The sequence below is a fragment of the Thermobia domestica genome, chromosome 8 (assembly GCF_964235325.1).
Source record: "Thermobia domestica chromosome 8, izTheDome1.hap1.1, whole genome shotgun sequence".
Taxonomy (NCBI): domain Eukaryota; kingdom Metazoa; phylum Arthropoda; class Insecta; order Zygentoma; family Lepismatidae; genus Thermobia; species Thermobia domestica.
This window is the reverse complement of record NC_137461.1, coordinates 78,483,205-78,502,614: the sequence shown is the minus strand read 5'-3', so window position 1 is coordinate 78,502,614 and position 19,410 is coordinate 78,483,205. Positions and strand designations below refer to the sequence as shown.

The following is a 19,410-nucleotide window of genomic DNA, read 5'->3' as shown; positions in this document are numbered from 1 at the left end:
GAGTAATAAAAGAAAGTCTGTCAGTAACAAATTCAACCCGTTTAATTGCTCGTAATATACGTTTATGAACGAAAAATCCTGTTTCTATCTCGTGATTTTTATTTCCATCCCTGTAAAAGAACATAAAATTTCCGGAATTCTCAGATCCATTTCCTTCCCAACTAACTTCCTGAACTCCTACTACGTCCATCCTGTATTTCTCTAACTCCCTCGTTACGGATTTTAACGCGCCTGCTCTATAAAGACCCCTAATATTCCATGTTCCAAATCTCGTGTCCATTTTCTTTTGCTGAGGTCGTGCCAAGTTATCAGTCCTTGTCCGAGGCTTTTGTGAATATTTCTGAACAAGTGCTTTTTTTTACAGGATGAGGTTGTTAGTCCCACCCAAACCCCCAAGCTGGAGGACCACTCCTAGTCGGCTGTCCGCGACTGCTTATTCAGTATATTCGCAGCTAACCTCTATATCTAGAGGCCTTCCTCTCGATCCGCAACCTGAGAACGCGCCATGCCATGGTGACAGGAACCCACGTTAGACGGCAACTTCTACATTAACCCCCATTATTACAAGGTAAATTTTTAGGTACCCCGAAAGAGATACTTGGGTTAGACAGAGATAAACAGGTAGAATAATTAAAGGAGCGAACAATGCAGATGGCAATGGGGAAGACTGGGGCTGTAGAGAGGAAATACAATTGTGATGACAGAGAAGTAATGCGCATTTGTAGTAAAAGACTATGTAAATTATAAGTCGTGAAGAAGTTAGTTAACAATTGGATTTAATGAGGATGACTACGAAACCTTACTTCAATAATTAGTTTCTAAAAATTAAAATACATATTTAATACACAAAAATCTCATTCATGATTCTATTTATTTGATACTGTATCAGTGCATGATAAGCATCCTAAATTAATCACGATTTAACAGAATTTAAATTAAATATAGATTTCGAACATTTTATTGAGTTGAATATCGGTATTAAGAGATTTACTCCATAATAAACAAAGCATTAACTCTATGATCAGAGAAGTAGCTTCGCTAACTACCAACATACCTTATAATTCATTTTGTGGCAAAGATGCATAAATATGTGTAATTATGAAGTTCAACTACCTGTTAAATAAGAAAGCCTTTCTTTACTTTCTCTAACCATATCATCATCCATAAACAGCAGTAACAACACCTCCAGACATACCTGTCATTACTGAATTTTTCTGGCCCATTTCCTGTAAAAAGTAGTCCATCAAATCTCGCAAGTTATCGTCTTGGTAAGTTCGTTTGTGATTTTCAAACGTATTCTGCAATAGAGAATTAATGCATTGCTTTAGTTGCACTAAAATGTTTTGAAAATACTTTCATTACTAGAACTACTACTATACTACTACTTTTACTACTACTACTACTAATAATAATAATAATAAAACATAATAATAATAATAAGTAGCAGTATCACGTGTATATCACACGAAGGAGTTCCTTTTTTCATGGCGTTCTGTTTTCCTAATTATTATTGAAAAAAGAAGGTAGTAGTACAGAGATTAGAGTGAATATGGAGTACTGTACATAATTAGGAAATTAATCGTCTGCAGAAAACAGTTTGTCGCTACCTGGTTTCGTTTTTCTCTCTAACGATTAAGGTGAAATCATTCACTATTGTTTATAGCCTGGTGCAGTATTGAAACTCAAAATCGTACTGGATTTCTTTCCGTTCTAACCATATACAACAGGACACCCATAAACCTGCCCTGCAGTAGCTCCACGCAAACGATAAAGTAAAAGCAGTTCGACTATTGAGTATCGAATGAACTGATGCCAGAAAACAGGCATCGTCATCTGATGGTGTGCAGTTCTATCAGCAGGTTAAACTACCAGGGATATTTTCTGTATCGAATTATCACGGATGATTATCTTTTTAAATTAATCATCTACTGCACCAGTAAGCGGTCAGGACTCTGGTCCATGTCCACATGTTTTTTTTTAATTATTCATGCCATTTCACAAGTGTGTTTTCCGATATGAGGGTTTATAATGGAGATGATTGATCATGCCTTTCTCCGTCTTCGAGAAATCATTAATGCGGGTAGTTAGATTACAGAACTCCATGAAATACACCGCAAATTTGTCAACAAACATCCAGAGGTGGTTAAGAGCCATGACGCCCTTACGTAAATTACGAGAACTAAATCGAAGACATTCCTAAAATGTGTTACATAATTTAACAAATATGCACGTTGTTTATAAATACAATGAAAGACATAATATTGTTTATGCCAAATACTATTTAAAATAGTTAACTTTACCTTGATATAGTCACCGATGAATTTATTCATGTTAACTTGGTAGGTGTAATTTGTATATCCTGGTAGAATATATTTAAGCCATGGAAATGCATTTAGTATTAGTCCTGATTTCATAGTTATTGATTCATATTCTTCAGTTAGATGTATCATTTGAAGTAACAATGGATCATTGTAACTGAAGGTATGTCCTGCAATAAATCTCCATAGACAATTGAAAACAGGCGTATGGAATATATGTTTTATTGCAACTCCTTTGGATCCATATTCCATACTTTTCTGTTGTAACAGTCCTATTAAACGCAATCCTTCTTCAACAATCATCGATTCATTTTTATCCTTTCCAAACCCTACTGTTCGTAATACTTTTAAGCTTAGTCGTCTATGTTCCAGCCATTTTTGTCCACTTCGAAAGAATAAACCTGAAATAAATACAAAATATTTTATACAATACAATTTCATTTGGAGATTGCTATAGAAACAAATTTAGTTTTTTAATAAAGCGTGTTGATTAATGAAATTGTTTTGCAGCAAGTGAATATAATTTATATCCATTATAATGTTTTCTTTCTATGAACCATTTAATACTTACAATATCTACATTTCAATTAAAATTAATTAGCTTGGGAGTAGTAATTAGTAATCAAGAGTTAACAATAATTTAGTTTTCCATTGTGATGCCTTACCTATACATAGGTGTTACAGGGTGAATCTGTCGTTCGTTCTTAGCATGTGAACTAACAGTGAACAAACTCGTACCAATAGGTTTTAACTTTTTATCTCCAATTAACACAATTATTAAAAATGTAGTTTTGTAATTGCCTACAATAGTGAACATCTCCCAGTGTTTATCTTTTAAGATTACTCAAACAAGTACCCACACATCAAGAAAAAATGTCTTATCCAGTAAATATGGTGAACAACACAAAAATGTATTTTATATATTTTTTTAGATTATATAATTCAAACTTTTGTTTGAGTTATGACAACCAGAATAAATTATAAATCAATTACATGGTGACATTGGTTTGGTAATGAAATTAAAAACAATAGTATATATTAAAAAACAAAATTGCTTCAAATTAGTGCTTGTGATTGCTTGTATATGCTTCATTGTACTCTTGAAATTTTGATATGCTCTCGGAGCAAAAGCAAATTATGCTAGATGATAATGCTGACGTTACATAAAGTGTAAAATGTTATTTTTATTTTATCTGAAACAGATTCAACTTGTTTGGAAATGATTGTGCTACGTCTGTGATGGATCATGCCGTTATTATATTTATGCGTGTTATCAACAATAATAAAAACGAAATTAAATTTTATGAAGGTTAAAATAGACATGAAATTCATACTACTCTAAACATTTCAAAATTAAGATATTTTGATCTGATCACATGTATACCACTTATACCGTAAAGAAATGTTAATTGTTTGTATCTCTTATAAACAAGAATCGTACAATAAGAAATTTCTGACTATAATATCCCGAAATGTAATGAAAAATGGTACATCTACAGATATGCCGCAAGGCTATGTTACCGTAGATTTTTTAATTTTCTTACTAAAGACTTAAAATAGTCGGAACATTAGCTTCATATAGTGGGATATTTGTATTCTCCAATAGATTCAAGAAATTTAGAAATTATCATTATATGTTTGTTCTCTATTGTACAGTTGATATTAAGAAGATGACAAATGATATCAGATGTAACTGAAAGTGCAATCTAGTGCATTAGATCAGACTGCAATCTGCTGCATTAATCCCTTCTTTTCAGTGAAATAGCTTATGCATACTCCACGTAGAGACATTATTCGTTCCAAGAAAGTGTTCGAAGACTTGGGTATGCTCATAAATGTAGTATCAACCTTTTTAGAGATCGATATTGTGTTCTGCAGTGCCTTAGATCTATTCAATTCAGTGATATAGCTTATCCAGACGCCACTCAGAGACATTTATCGTTCAGTATTTAAGGAGTTGAGTAACCTCACAAATGCAGTATCAATATTTTCTAGAGATCGATATTTTATCCTGTTGAGACAAAGAATACGATTTCAAAATTATTATCAATTTTTGTCGAGTTGCGGAATTGACGAACGTAAAGACTGATGAGAAATACAAAAGAAATTTGATTAGTCATATTTCTCGGAATAATTAAATGCACTTGAGCATTATCGTAGCGCTGCTTTAAGTCAGAAAATAATGTTCAGTGACTTTTATCAGCCTCTTGCACACCGAAAAAAATAGTACGTCTGCATTGAATTTAAGTTTCTCCACCTATATTCCGCGTACTCCTTTTAGTAGAGGAGAGGTCTGCATCACTCCTAAATAAATAGCCCGCACGAGTAATTTAAACAGTTCGTGTACACTATCTCTCAGCCGAAATCTGAGGGAGGCACAGCGAGACTGGAGTTGTAGCCAGTGGCTGCTTCCAGTGATTTTCTAAAAATTTATATCGAATTCTGATGGATTGTTTTCATACCATGGAATTATGTAATATGCCTTCACGCTCATGAACGTCCCAGAGATGCTATTCAACTTCTACTTGCTAAAGAAGTTGCCCCTACAGGTAGGTATAACTAGGAGATGGGTTTCGATACATTGAATTACTAGGGTAATGGGTAATACACTTATACTTGTCATTGTATCTCATTACTCTTCATTGGAAGTGCTCATTGTATTGTATATCCGAATTTGGCATGTATATCCGAATAGACAAGTACTGGAATTCGTGTAATCACAGATCACTTAAAAACTTCAATTTCCGAACTTAATGATGATTGCACGTTCTGTAATGCGAGAAGAACTGAAATAGAAACTTCCCCAAATATCTAGATTGACATTTTTAACCGTGTTTTCAGAAGAAAAATATTAACATAGGCCACTTATTCATTCTTTTCTTAAGGTTTTTGTTAAGATTATTATAGTAATAATGAATATGTATTGTTTTATCTTAGAAATCCATAGACTGTTTTTGTAGTCCATAGAAATGCAGCATGCTATACGTAGGTGGTGAGACTGAACTGAAAATTAGTACACGTATCTTACAAGTAAGACTAAAACTGGAAAGCAGTTTATTCTCCTGCTAAAGCTTTAGAAGGATTTACCACTGCTCAAAGTATTCTTCCAATGATCAGAAATTAAACAGTATTGTTTGCAGTTAGTTTCTTCTAAATTTTTCCATTGTCTTTTTTCTTTCTTTAAGAATAAGAATGAGCAATACGTTGCAAATAGATAGCACTGATTAATTTTTTGAATTTGTGATTGTGAATATTAAAAATTAGCATAGTTAAAATTCCGTTTTAAAATATAGGTTAAACTAGGAAGTTCTGTCGTTTTTGTGGAGATCTGTGTTAGATACCCTCACACCGGGAGTTGAATGCGAATAGAGATAAGGCGAAGGTAAGTTGTTGGTGCGTTAATATCCAACCTACTACCTGGTTGTTAAATTCTGTTATACCGTACACTTGAATAAAGACAGAGTGAACATGGGACCTCCACAGAGCGTCAGAAGGATGTTTATAGTGTAGAATTCAAATTCGGGTCAAACTCGGGTCTATCTGCTGTAGGTATGGCAGGCCTTTGGTGAGGTTGTCGTGACTACACGGACATTGCACCCGTGGCTTAAAAAGTTTAACGACAGTAACGGAACACTTGAAGGCACACAACGTGTCGGAAGACCAACACATGTACAAAATGAAGATCCTCAGGCAGCAATTGAGGCGAACAATGGCCTGATATGTAAGGAACTGGGAAAACAATTGAGTGTAAGTGGAGGTATCATTCGGCAGCACCTACTTCAAATTGGGAACCACTACAAGTTGGATCGAAGTGTCCCACGCGATTTGAATCTGGGCCAGTACGCACCGCAGCAGGAACCTGTGTTTCATTGATGTCTCTACTGAGGAAGGAGCCATTTCTGGACAGGATGTTGACATGTGATGAGAGGTGGGTCCTGTGCAAAACGTTACGGCGCCTACATCATTAGTTAGGATTCAATGAACCGGTTCCGAAACAGCCGAGACCAGCACTAAAAAAGGAGGCCCTCCTCTGTTTTTGGTGGACTGTTCGCGGCATCTTGCATCGAGAACTGCTAACAGCTAGTCAGAACATCAATGCAGCTGCGTACTGTCAGCAGGCAAACCGTGTTTAGGAAAAACTCAAAACTCTGGAGCTAGAACTTCTGAATAGTTAATGGGCCCCACATGTTTAGGGTGACCCGGGACACCATTCTACGCCTTGAATAGGAAACACTAATGCATCCGCCATACTCCTCCTGACATAGCACCGTCCGATTATCCCCTGTTCCATTTCTTGCACTTTAGAGAACGGCATTTCCAATCCATACTAGAGGTACAAAATGCACTTGATAGCTTCTTCGATTCGTGGATCACAAAGTTCTACAGCGAGGGAATGCATGGTTTTTCAGAACGTTGGTGGAAGATCGTCGAACTTTTGTAGAATGGGGACTATTGTTGATCTGCGAATTACATCTAAGGTGACATATCGATGTTCGAAGGTGTTGTGTTAAAAAGGGACAGAAATTTCTTCATTACCTTTATGTTATATGTCCGTTCTGGTGGAATGTATTCTCCCTATGAATGAAATGTGAGTGAACGAACTTCTAGATACTGAATTAATGCTAATTTTATGCTTCAGTTAAAAATTGGAAATACTTCAAGCTATTTTACAACAAAATGTAATAGATTTGGTTAATTTCACAATGCGTTTTGCAGTTCACATTTCTATTTCGAGCTACCAATATACAAAAAAGGATATTATGTGTTCTATTGATGAATATTTATCTCATAAGAAACATTCTTCCCTTAATACTTTCGAAATGTTTGAGAGTCGCAAACGAGTGAATCATTAATGAGAAATATTTCTTCAATACTTTTGTTCTACAGTATAAAATAATTAAATTAGAACCAAATTTCTTAAATATGGCTTTTCTCTGTTCTACTGTTAAAATTGTTACATGGGAAACTCGTATCAGGCAAGCATACTTATTCCTGGACCTTGAATGTTTAAGAGAGTTAGTATATGACATATTTAGGAAACAATATATGAAATGTTTTCGTCTTTTTCTATCATAAAATATTATAGATATTACGTGTGTCATCGCTATATTTGTTTCTAAATATTAATTTATAAATATTTAAAGTTAAAAATGGAAAATTTCTATCGAAATATAAAGTTGTAAGTGATCTTATCCAGTATCAGGCAGCATCGCTAAGTAACACGATTGATCCCTATAAACGAAATGGTGAATACCGAGGCTCTATAGCTCGCAACTTTACGGATTAGATTTTTTTTTTTTGTAAATGAAATTATGTTGTAATAAAATATTCCTAGTGAACTTTAGACAAACCTTGAAAACCAACAACATTTAAACAGTGATGTTAATACAATAAGAAACACTGTTAATTTACAATAAGCTAATTCCAAATTGTTTTATACAGCACTAAACATAATATAGTTACTCTACCGATGGCTAACTTGTATGGAAAGAATATGAGAAGGTTTAGTTGAAAATCTCATATATCTATATCTATATCAATATTTCTCTCTCTGTATTTTTAATCAAGTATAAGTTGAACAGTTTCATAATCTCCGAAAGCTGGATTTTGTTTTTGCCACGACAATCCTTCAAGATCTCCAAATCATACGATTAACTCCAAATAATTACATATAAATTTCCAGAAATAAACACTGTAGGTAGGATATAGCTATTTATACCAGAATGCACTATTAAAGAGTTTGCAGCTGTCTTGTCTTAAGAAAAAGAAATACGTAGCTTAACCAATCAAAGGCTTTTACAATTGCAATCCAATAAGCAATGCTTTTCGGATGAAGCAAGATATGTTTTGTCTTTATAATGTCACTTTATCAAAATCTGAATATTGTATTTTTCAGATTTATTTATGTTTTTCTATCAGCCGATAAATCAATTGGGAAACATGTTTGTTCACTTAGTGGATTCGAACCTTTGATACTTTGATCTAGTGACGTTAGTTCTTTCGATCACTTTACCAGAGACTAAATTTTTACTGTTATGGTAACTTGCAAAATTACACAATAAGACAAAAATGTTGCCATTTGCTTTATTTCAAAACAAAAATTCCCTTCGGAGTTTCATATATAGTAAAGCAATTTTAAATATCTATATTGGAATACTGCATAGAATATATGCATTCTTATATTGGAATACTGCAATTTATTAACAAGTAAAGATTGAGTAAGATATAATAAAATATTTAAAGAATGTAGCTTAAGACCATGGTAGTTCTGTTGTGTGGAGTGCAGCTTAAATTAAAACGAAAACGGAAAATGATATAACAGCAAAACATTGCAGAACGGATTGTCATTATTTCTTCAACTTTCATTTCTTTTTGGGTTACAACGAACACTTTCCTGTCTTACATTCTAACATTGTTAACAGAAGAACAATGTTTGTCCACATTTAAGCACTTTGATTCAAATTAATGATTTTATGGTGTTATTGAACTGAAATATAGGAAACATGTTTTAGTAATGTTTTCTTCTTTTGAAACGTTCAAAAAATTTCAATTGCGAGTAAAAGTTTGGTACTTTTAACAAAACATCATTTGCAGGTTGCTCATTCTATCCTGCAGATTATAGTACTTCTTAAAGTACGAATAGATTAATTGAGTACCATTTTAACAAAACTCAACAAACGACATTTACAAAATTTTACTGGAGATGTTTTCTTAAGATGTACTCAAAATCGATTATTCAATATATTTCAAAAATGTAATACTGGTCATCCATATAGATAGGAACTGATAAAGGAATAATTGACGTTGACAACTAACGGTCTTTACTGATTAAAAAATGTTAGAAATCACAAATTTTTACAAAACTCAATATATCCATTTCCCATACATGTTTCTTTGTTTTATCAAGCCATGTGGTCTAAATATACATATTAAGCATGTAAATTCAATGAGCTCGAAGCATATTTTATTTTCTGAATAATATCAGAATAAGACGTTAACTGTATTAGTAAATGTATATTTTTCTTTTAAGTTAACATATGAACAGAAATTTCTGCATTAACAAAATTTGTTTCTCACATGTTAAACATATTATGAAGCTCATACTCATATATTGAAAAGACAACTTATGTAAAGATTCTTCATAACGCAGAATTGTGTTTTCATTATCACTAGCTTTTGCTTGTACAACTTTTGAACATAACTCTTTCCTTTCCTCTGAATCATTATCAAAATAGGATACCAACATCTGATAAGATACCATCATTTTTGCTTACATGATTCACTCATGGAAGTTGAGGTGCTTGCAAAATTTTTGAATCACTCCACTTTCCAGGTTTAAGGACCTCAAGCTCAATTGCTGAAGCAAAGTATTTTGAAAAAGGTATTTGGCCCTAGTTCAGGTCTTCTTACATAATGCAGTACTCTTCTATCACATATCTTAAAAGGCAATTTGGCTTTCATTAAACATTTGGAGATTGATTTCATATAGTAACTATATCAGTCTTTATTCCAAACCTTTCCAAAATGTCATAATATTCTAATAGCGGAGAGATTGTTTCGTGTTTTCTTAGTTCTTTTTCCTTAAGGCCAAAAATCCTTTCAGTTTGCAAAAAGCTATGCCCAAGTAGTGGGGAAAAATATTGAAAAATTGAGACACTTGTTGAATTCTGAAAATAGAAATGTGTATTTTTGAGAAAATTTGCTATATTCAGGAGCCTTTTACAATGCCAGATATCCAGTTTCGTCATATTTTCTGTTAGCTATTGTGTGAAGCTCCTATTAAAGTACCAGCATCCGTTTGGAAAACGCATTTTGAAAAGAAGCGTTTGTTGATTTTTTGTTAAAAGTGTCCTCAATTAAAGTAATATACAGGGTTCATTATGAAAGTAATGAGCATGATGCTACCCTGACTGAACAATCCACCGCAGCGCGCGCTACCGGCGCGGAAAAAGTGGTGTGTGATCTGTCCTTCCAAACGCGCCGGGAGTCAATCTGCTGCGAGTACTGACAGAGTGTAGATGTCGATCCGCATGAAGCACGTTTTTACAAGTTGTAACACGGCGCGATGGAGGGTTCGCTTCATGGAGTTGCGCTGCGAGGAGTTGCTGGCATTGCGATCCGGATTTCTTAGGCTCGGTCCTAACTGGAGACGAATCCTAAATGTTCGAGTACGATCCAGAATCCAAAAGGCAGAGTGCTGAGTGGCACACCTCATTCTCCCCCCGCCTCAAAAAAGCGCATGAGCAAATCCCGAATCAAAACCATGCTCATTGTCTTCTTTGACGTTCGAGGAATCATCCATTTCGAGTTTGTGCTACCAGGACAACCTGTCAACGCAGGATTTTATCTAAAAGTGCTCAAGAGACTGAAACGCAGGGTCTCCCGCGTTCGAAGTGACATCAAAGACTCAATGAAACTCCACCAGTACAATGCACCAAGTCACACCGCCTTCACCATGGTCGATTTCCTGGCCCGGAGCAGAACCCCAGTGGTCCCCCACCCCTATATTCCTGACCTGTCTCCTAGTGACTTTTTCCCCCGTTTGAAGAGACACCTCAAAGGAAAACATTGGGACTCCGTGCAGAACATGCAAGCCCATGTTACAAGGTTTTTAAAAGCCATTCCAGTCGAGGACTTTAAAGATGCTTTCCAGGCGTGCAAACACGTCTCCAGAAGTGTATCGATGTAGAAGGAGCGTAAAAATACTCAAAATATTTCCTAAAATACAGCAACTTTAATTTACTACTTTTTATTTGTGTTGGATTTTCAGTTGGGATTTTTCTCCTGTAATCAGTCAAGACAGATCAATATCACACAAGATGAGAAGCTACTTTGAATTACAAAAAATCTTCTCTATTTGAGAAGCTACTGTTAAACAGAGTTGTAGTATTGGGTAGGTCTTACTGTTTTAAAGCATTTTTTTCCAAATTTGAGAATTTTATTCCAATATTTTTGATTATTCCAATAATTACGACTTGAACCAGGAAAATTATTTAGTGTAGAGTATTGCCTTGTTTTAATTGTTACTATGTTTGGTCAATCTTTGCTACATTTTCCATTAGGTGCCAGTAAGAGAAAACTTTTACGCCAATAACTTTCTCAAGTACTTTAGTGTTGAGCAATGATGATCGACAAAAATACCCCAAATGTTTAACAAGTACCCCAAATATATAACGAATTACTTGATTGGAGCTCGTTTCTGAGTTAAAATGGATTTTTTCTTCATTTAATTCGTTTAGAAAATAGCAAATGTGAAATTTATAGCTCATACAGGTCAATATAAAGCCACGATAGCGTAGTTGATAAGGGATCTATCTACCCAAATTGTAGATGGCTTCGACCTCCGTTTCTTTCTTCTTCACTCGTTAAATTACAGATATATCTCCTAGCCTCTTAAATATCATTAATTTAGACAATTGGAAAAGATCCAGGCGCCAAAGGATGACTCTGACTATATCAAATCCACCAGTATCAAAATCAATAATGTATCGAACCCTTATATCCAAACATACCTAATGGGCCATCATACAAGAAAGGGTACGACTGAATTAGACCAATTTCTGAAATTTTCCTCTTTGGCATTTTAGGTAGATTGTACGTAAGAAGAAAATTAGATAAACTTACATGTTCCTTTCTAACAATGTAATTACACAATATCCTTTGCTATTCATTTATTTCCTAACTGATGAATCCCTGAATAAACCTCTGGTGAGACATCTGAACGAGTTAGGTTACTTCAACTGTCATCTTCTCATTTTATTTTTCTGATGAATATTTAGAATATTGCTTACAGTTTTTAATTTGCTTTGAGTACTGATGCATTGGACATTTTTGTTGGAAACTTTCATGAAAGGATTGCAGTGGGATATTACATACAAATGAATATCGCGTAAACTTTCAATGCATACCTAAGTTACAATGTATTTGTTGTTCTGAATATGCGAAAAAGTGAAAAAGTATACTTTCAATATGGACTTTCTAATTATATAAGTGCGTCCTATTCTAAACGTATGAATAAAGTTCAAACATAAACTTTCAATGTTAAATAATCATCTAATTAAACGGAGTGGTACACGAGAAACCGACCCGGCACGCCACTAGCTTATCCAAAAATACACGAAAAGTGCAAAGGTTAGGTTAGTGAAGTGCACTTACTTAATTTACTTACTTAATACATTATTTACTGAAATGATCTTGCGATTTTGTCTTGTCTTTTACAGTAGATGCTGAAAATGACCGCCTTGTGTTTCAATGCATTTTTGAGTGCGCACTAACATGCTATTGTACACTTTACGCAAGTCTGCTGCATCAATTGTCAAAATCTCATTACGGATATTGTTCTTCAATTCCTCTGATAATTTTTGATTATTTGAGTACATATTTTGAGTACATGTTAATTTGTTTCGAGAATTTCCGTATCGGCTTCTTTGGACTCTGGATCATTCCTGCTTGAATACCCGCGATCACAGCAGGTGCACGGACAGACGGAGCTTGATTATTATTTTTTTTTCTTTTCACACTGCACCTCTAGTACGCCACTTCTTAACAAAATCTTGAATAGTGCTCCTTGGCGGAAACTCCAAAAAAGTTCCTTGCAAAAATATTCTGCGTTTCCTTAAATGAACGGTAGACACGTACGCCTCGACTATTGGATTCTTTGTAGAGAATACATCTCGCTGAGATTTACTTCATACGTCTTAACAAAGTCTTCATGGCTTTCGTACTAAAAACCGACAACACGCTACACAAACGTTGTCGCAACAATAGACGATAAAAGAGGTTGTAGCAACAATAGACGGCAATTTGCAATATCTTTGTCTATGGGCCGGTTTTTCGTGCGCCACCTGGTACAAGAACATGTTATACTTGGCACATAAAGAAAGGGAAATATAAAGTTTGAATACAAATTTTCTTACTTTAAAATATGTTTTATGCTAAACATACCGATAAAATATACAAATAAACTTATACAATTACATAATTATATAAGAACAAGTTATTCTAAATATATGAAAAATCTGAAAAGATTACTTACCGCCATTGCCTTTATAGATATACTTATAGACTGGGAGCATGTCTCGTCCTTCCGTCTTCCTATTTGTAAGAATCTCACGAACGAATTCGTTTTTAGAGATAACTATTTGAATCAAACCAAATTGGTTCAACGTAACTTCTGAACCATATTTCTCGCACACATAATTAAAAACCTTACTCCAAGAACGAAATTGTAACCAAAGATAATAACAGTAGAAATAGTTCCCCAAAAATGGAAGTGACATTGGTTCTGTAAATGAAAAGAAAAATATGTAATATTAATTATTTTCTCCATTACTAACTATGAGATGAAATAATTAAAAAGTTAACAAAATCTAGATTATAATGATTAATAATATTATTATTAATAGTAATAAAGTTGATATTTACAGCATGGATGAATCTTAGAGATGGAATATTATGGTTTAATAAACTAAACCTTGGTAGTTCTTCAGGTGTTTAAACGTTATGCTTGTAAGAATCGAAATTTGATAACCGTTGTTCCCAATATCCAGTTTCAATTTGAATCTTGTTGCTTTTTTAAGGTAAATGTTGGCAATTGCTGCATTCAAATTCATCTTCATACAAGGATACTATCAAAAATACTATACTTATTGCCAAAATTAACAGATTCGCACTGTTTTATGTCAAAGAAGAGTGAGAATCTAATACAAGAAAGAAAAATCAGTACAAGTTTCTCTATTGCGGATAAATTCATTCTTTACGCATTGTCAGGAAGACGTAAGAAAACGATCTGCTAACTTGTAGTGTATTTTGCCTTTCAGTAAATAAGTAAATGAGTTCTTGCAGCAAAAGAAAAAATATCAATTATTGTTGGCAAAGTATGATATTGTTTATCGGTCCCAAGTTCATTTGTTTTCGACTTTCTCGAAAAGAACGCAAGAGAGTTAACCAACAAGTATTTTATTTTGTTGAGGTTTATGTTACCTATTGACTGATGTCTTATACAGGATGGGGCAAATAGAAGTTGCCTTGACGAGTGAATACGATTGAAAGTGACCACGTGTACGCACACCATTGATTCAGATCTACGATTACTTCCAACAGGGTGGAGCAACTATCCATGCAGTCCACCGAACCAGGAATCATATTTACACAATATTTACTCCGAACAGACTTGTCAGCAGAGGTCAGTCTCGTCTCGGCCCTAGCTGGCCATCACGATCATCTCATTTGTCCGTGTGCGATTACTTTCTGAGGGGCAACCTGATGTCTAAGATGTATCACAACATCCCTCATAGCTTTCAAGGACTCTAGCAGAACATATCTGACGAGATTGTAACACTTCCAGCACCTTAGCATCGATCTGGCTTCTGCAACTTGCTGACTAGGGCCCAAAAGTGCCTAGAGATGAACGGAAGTCATTTTTAACATCTGCTATAAGCAGGTTAGCGAACAATTTGCTTTCCTGTGTATCTTTGTATCTTGGAACTCTGTCCTCCGGGAAAAATTTATTTGCCCCACCCTATATTTGGACTATAGTTTAAAGTTAAATGGAATTTAGAAATAAAAAGTCAATTATACTTTTGGTCTAGGTATCATTAACTAAAATATCTACTACAATAATGAAGAAATTACACTTTTACCAATCAATTGTTATATATATATATATATGTTTCCGCTAAATGCCAGTAATATTGTAGAATTTAAGCAGAATGATCTTACAGTTCTCTTTTACGAAGATTTTTTACCAAGTTTAAACCCTAACATTTGAAGACCTTTTATACTCGCAAACCAGAAGCCTTCAAACCGTAATAATTTAGATCTACTACCATGGCAAGTTTGAACCAGATCAGATGAGTTTGGTTGAGTTCGTTTCAAGGATGATTCTTTATTTTACAGAGATAAATGAGTGAGGATCTGAAAGGCATTTTTCATATCATTTCTTTCTTTTCCTTTTAGAAAAGAACGGGCATGCTGTTCAGTTACACTTGGCCTACTATGAGTCAGGTTGTAACCCTCTCTTTGCTACTTACATGTAAATAAAAGCATATTTAAGATCGTATTTAAACTAATACTACATAGAAATGTAAATATCTATATATGTCAATAAATATTAATTATTTTCAATGCAGTTTGGTTGAAAATAAAATGACAATAAAAATCAAGTGTTTTTATTTTGTTTTTCCTAATATTTTTTTCAGTTTATTTTTTTTATATATTTAGGCGATCAATCAAAGGAAGATTCAAGGTATATTTTACTTCTTTGGAAATTAGCTAAAAGTGCCTAATAATATTGCATTACAATGTCGGTATTGATTAATTTCATTTATTGCATCAGAATGTACCTAGGGTTCATGTTTATGACAATACATGTAAAGCTTGGTGTGAATAATACTACTTTCAATTTTGTGCCTTAATTTCAATTACAGAGATCCAGCATGTGAATGTAAATTAGGATTGGTGCTCAGTCACTTATCCGTAAACTGAACCTTAGTCTTATGTGAAACCTTAGTAAAAGTATGTAAAATTCAGGAAAGGTATCTGCATTTTTATAGGGAAACAAAAAAGCTATTACGTTGTTTGCCATGAATATCCCCATTGCATGTGTATGGTACGATAGAGATAAATTTGAATAGATTTCTATAAAGTAACATGCTATTTACATTATGTATCTACTCTTTGTTCTTACATTTGATTTCTGTCATGGAGTAAAGAATCTTGTAATCTTCTGAGTTAAATAACGCGTGCAATTCTCTGTCTCTGTATTTGTGTGTCATCAGATTTCCTCGTATAAAGGAATCACCTACAGTCATCAAACTTTGTACACAGATATATATTCACCAGATATAATCGGAAAGGAAGCCCTTTCTTACGATTTTCATCTCGAGAGAGATTCGAATGAAGAAATACTAGGTATATATGTAGTGAACCAACGTCTCTATAAGGTAACCAAAGATAGGAAACCCATAATACTCTACTACGTTGTACCTTGCTGATCAATTAGATATCTTATTTATCTTATGTTAACATTTTTCTTCCCATACGAAGTATGCAAGCGTCAGCTGGATCGAGAATAGATAAGGGTAATGTCGAAGTCATTGTTCATCATTATTTGCTTCACACATGTTTTTTCTCACTTCCAAAGATTTTCCATGCACATTATTCTTCCCATTCTACAATGGGTACTTCTGCGAAGCTACGAATAAAATAAAATTCTAGACTAATAAGTTTCTTAGAAATTACATTCCGAGAAAGGCATTTTTGGGTGTTGGTTGAACAGCAACGCAACTATTATACTTGAAATGTTTCTAAATTTATTATTAATATTATGATCACCTTATCCCCAAATCCAAAAGCAGTTTACTGTAAAATAAAAATTCCAAATTATGATTTCCTCTGCTCAAAAATACACTGATATTATACTCAATATCTCACAATTTTGTTTCGTCACCTTATCAAATATGTGTGAGTTTCTTCGTTACAACGATACCCCGTACATGTATTTGATAAGAGGATATGGTTGAGGCTGTAATTGGACACATATTGACATATAAACTGCAATGAACAAATTAAAGATAAAAAAATTGTACAAATAAATATATTTATTTGGAAAGAATTAAACTTAACAATGTAAGTTTAATTACAATCCAAATAATATTGATATAATTAACCGTATTTATATTTCAATTCGTAAAATTAAAACACGTATTCAATTGATTTAATAATACCTACAACTGTATTCTCGAAGTAATAAATAGTAAATTTTCTGAAAGAAGGGGGAAAGGATAAAACAGACTACTGTCAATAAACAGTATTAAAACTAAAGATCTCTGGAAGATAGTAAAAACCTACTAGGTGCCACAAGTTTCAAATTCTGTTCTGCAGAATTAGCAGATGGAGAACATCTGTATTTTGCCATATAAAGCGCTGTGAATAATTGCTACTTTTTTTTTATCCCAATAGTAGAAAATGAGATACGTATAGCAGCCATTAAAGTCTCCGTTATCAGGAAGTTATTAACACATTGACAATATTAACAACTAGAGCATAGATAATCGCCCTAGTAGTCTATTTAAAAAAAAACATATTTCAAAAATTTTGCTTACGTGTGTGGAATATGGGATAACTATCGCCGAAGTCGAATATTCAGATGGAAGAGGAACAGGAACGGGGGATGGCGTAAACTGCATAACGAGGAGCTGCACAATTAGTAGCATTTATTTAGGTTACCATTTACTTAGGTTACTTTTACTTAGGAAACTTTGTTAGGTTTATCAATTCTTAGAGTCCTCAGGAGCGCAAGTCATTTACCGAGAATAGAAGAAAGTCGTAACGCTTTCAAATTTTAAGTAGAAATCCACTCAGAAAGTTACTATTAGGAAAACTAAGCGCATTTAGGAGAACAATATTAAGATAGATCTCTCAGAAATAGAGATATAAAGTAGAAACGGAATTCACTTGTCAAAGGACAGAAGTTAATGGAGAGCTTTGTTTTAAAAAAAGGCAACATTAAACCTTTGTGTTCTGTAGGTCTTAGAATTAGTCAGTATTGGATTAAGTCCTTTGTAAAATAATAAAATATTAATGGACAAGAAACTTAATAATATCTGATTATGCCTCACCAAGAGTTCTTCATAGCATCATCAAAGTCACTACTACTATTGACACAGCTAAAACAAAATGACAGGACAGATGTGCATAATTCTAATAACACGTCTTGAAACAATTCACTCTATTTTAAACTCGTAAGGGCACTTCTCATTTTACATCACCAGCGTCTGGCCCACTCTATAAAACTATGTGCAGTTCGCAGCTTTAAAACTACTTACTATCATAGAGAACATACGAACGCAAGATAGTAGCAGTTTATGAATGTTCAGTGCTCCAACATACAAACACCACTTGTTGTGAGTGAATTATTTTGATAACAATTATTGTGGAGAAAGCGCATACATTGCAGCTTCTGCAAATTCCAATACCAATATGCGGAGATGTGAATGGATCCAAAGATGCAGGATTTGTACGATAGGATATGACTTACCATAGATACACTTTCAACGAGATAGAGCATGTATTGGCTCAGGAACCTCTTCGGTTTGGTGCACGGTGTATCTATTACTGCACGGGTTGGTGCACGGGTCGGTGCACGGTGTATTAAATAGCACTGAAATAGGTTAGAGTATACAATCGAACAGAAAACGTGTGAAGAAGCATCACGTTGCTGTGTTATCTTATACGATAAGTGGCCATGACAATAATGAACATGTTGACTGAAATATACAGAACATTAACATACGCAGCAATGGTTAATCAAATACTCGATGTGAAAAAGACACATTGTGACAGATATATTGTCTGCAATCTCACCGTCAGACGTACAGTGTAGCGGAATCCAGGATGTTAAATAGATATAGGAACAGAGAACCGAGTGTTGACTTCTCTGAATAAATACAGCACTGACGTTACGCATCCTCATGTTCTGGTTTTGATTCGTCAGTTTCAAAATTCCTGAATCTCAGGATCGCCTTATATATTGTCCATCGAATATTAAAATCCTCTAACAGATAAGGTTATTGTCTAAGATGGCTAATAGTGTGACAAGCTAATTTACATTAATATATCCATCACCTGTCTCATCCATATATAGATACTTTAGTTGCAGCAAATGATGAGTTCAAGTAGCAGTAAGTTATTAAAGTTAGAAGTAATATAACAAAGGTTGAAGTTACGAAATTTGTAATCATTTCTGGACAGTCATCTAGGAATTATGTGGTACATATTTCTTTCTTTTTTCGTGTCTTCTCTGATGTTTCAATTTTTACAAACAGCAGTGTGCACCTATGTGTAAGTTGTTACTTACCTGGAGGTAGTTGCTTGTTCTGCATTCTTTTCAGGTAGCTATACACAGCAATTAAAAAGAGAACAATAAACCACAGCCACATTGTTTCCACCTATAATAAGAATAATAATAATTTTATGAATACAGGATCAAGTAAGTATAATAAGATTTAATAGTTAATATTTATACTCAAAACTTACGAATATATATAATATAAGCTTGATGTTTTATTATCTATATTTTTATGTACTCATT

The 19,410-nt window shown here is 33.9% G+C and overlaps 1 protein-coding gene across 1 annotated transcript in view; it reads right to left on the bottom strand.

Annotated features, from left to right (window-relative positions):
* Positions 1-1,157: 1,157 nt before the first annotated feature.
* The window catches only part of LOC145692191 (methyl farnesoate epoxidase-like), a 44,747-nt gene continuing 26,494 nt past the window's right edge, over positions 1,158-19,410 (bottom strand). Inside the window, exons 2-5 of the mRNA XM_081767488.1 lie at positions 19,177-19,267; positions 13,354-13,602; positions 2,301-2,719; positions 1,158-1,298 (exon numbers count right to left, since the gene is read on the bottom strand). Of these exons, the coding sequence (XP_081623614.1) occupies positions 1,158-1,298; positions 2,301-2,719; positions 13,354-13,602; positions 19,177-19,267 (900 nt within the window). The remainder of the gene's footprint in view (positions 1,299-2,300; positions 2,720-13,353; positions 13,603-19,176; positions 19,268-19,410) is intronic.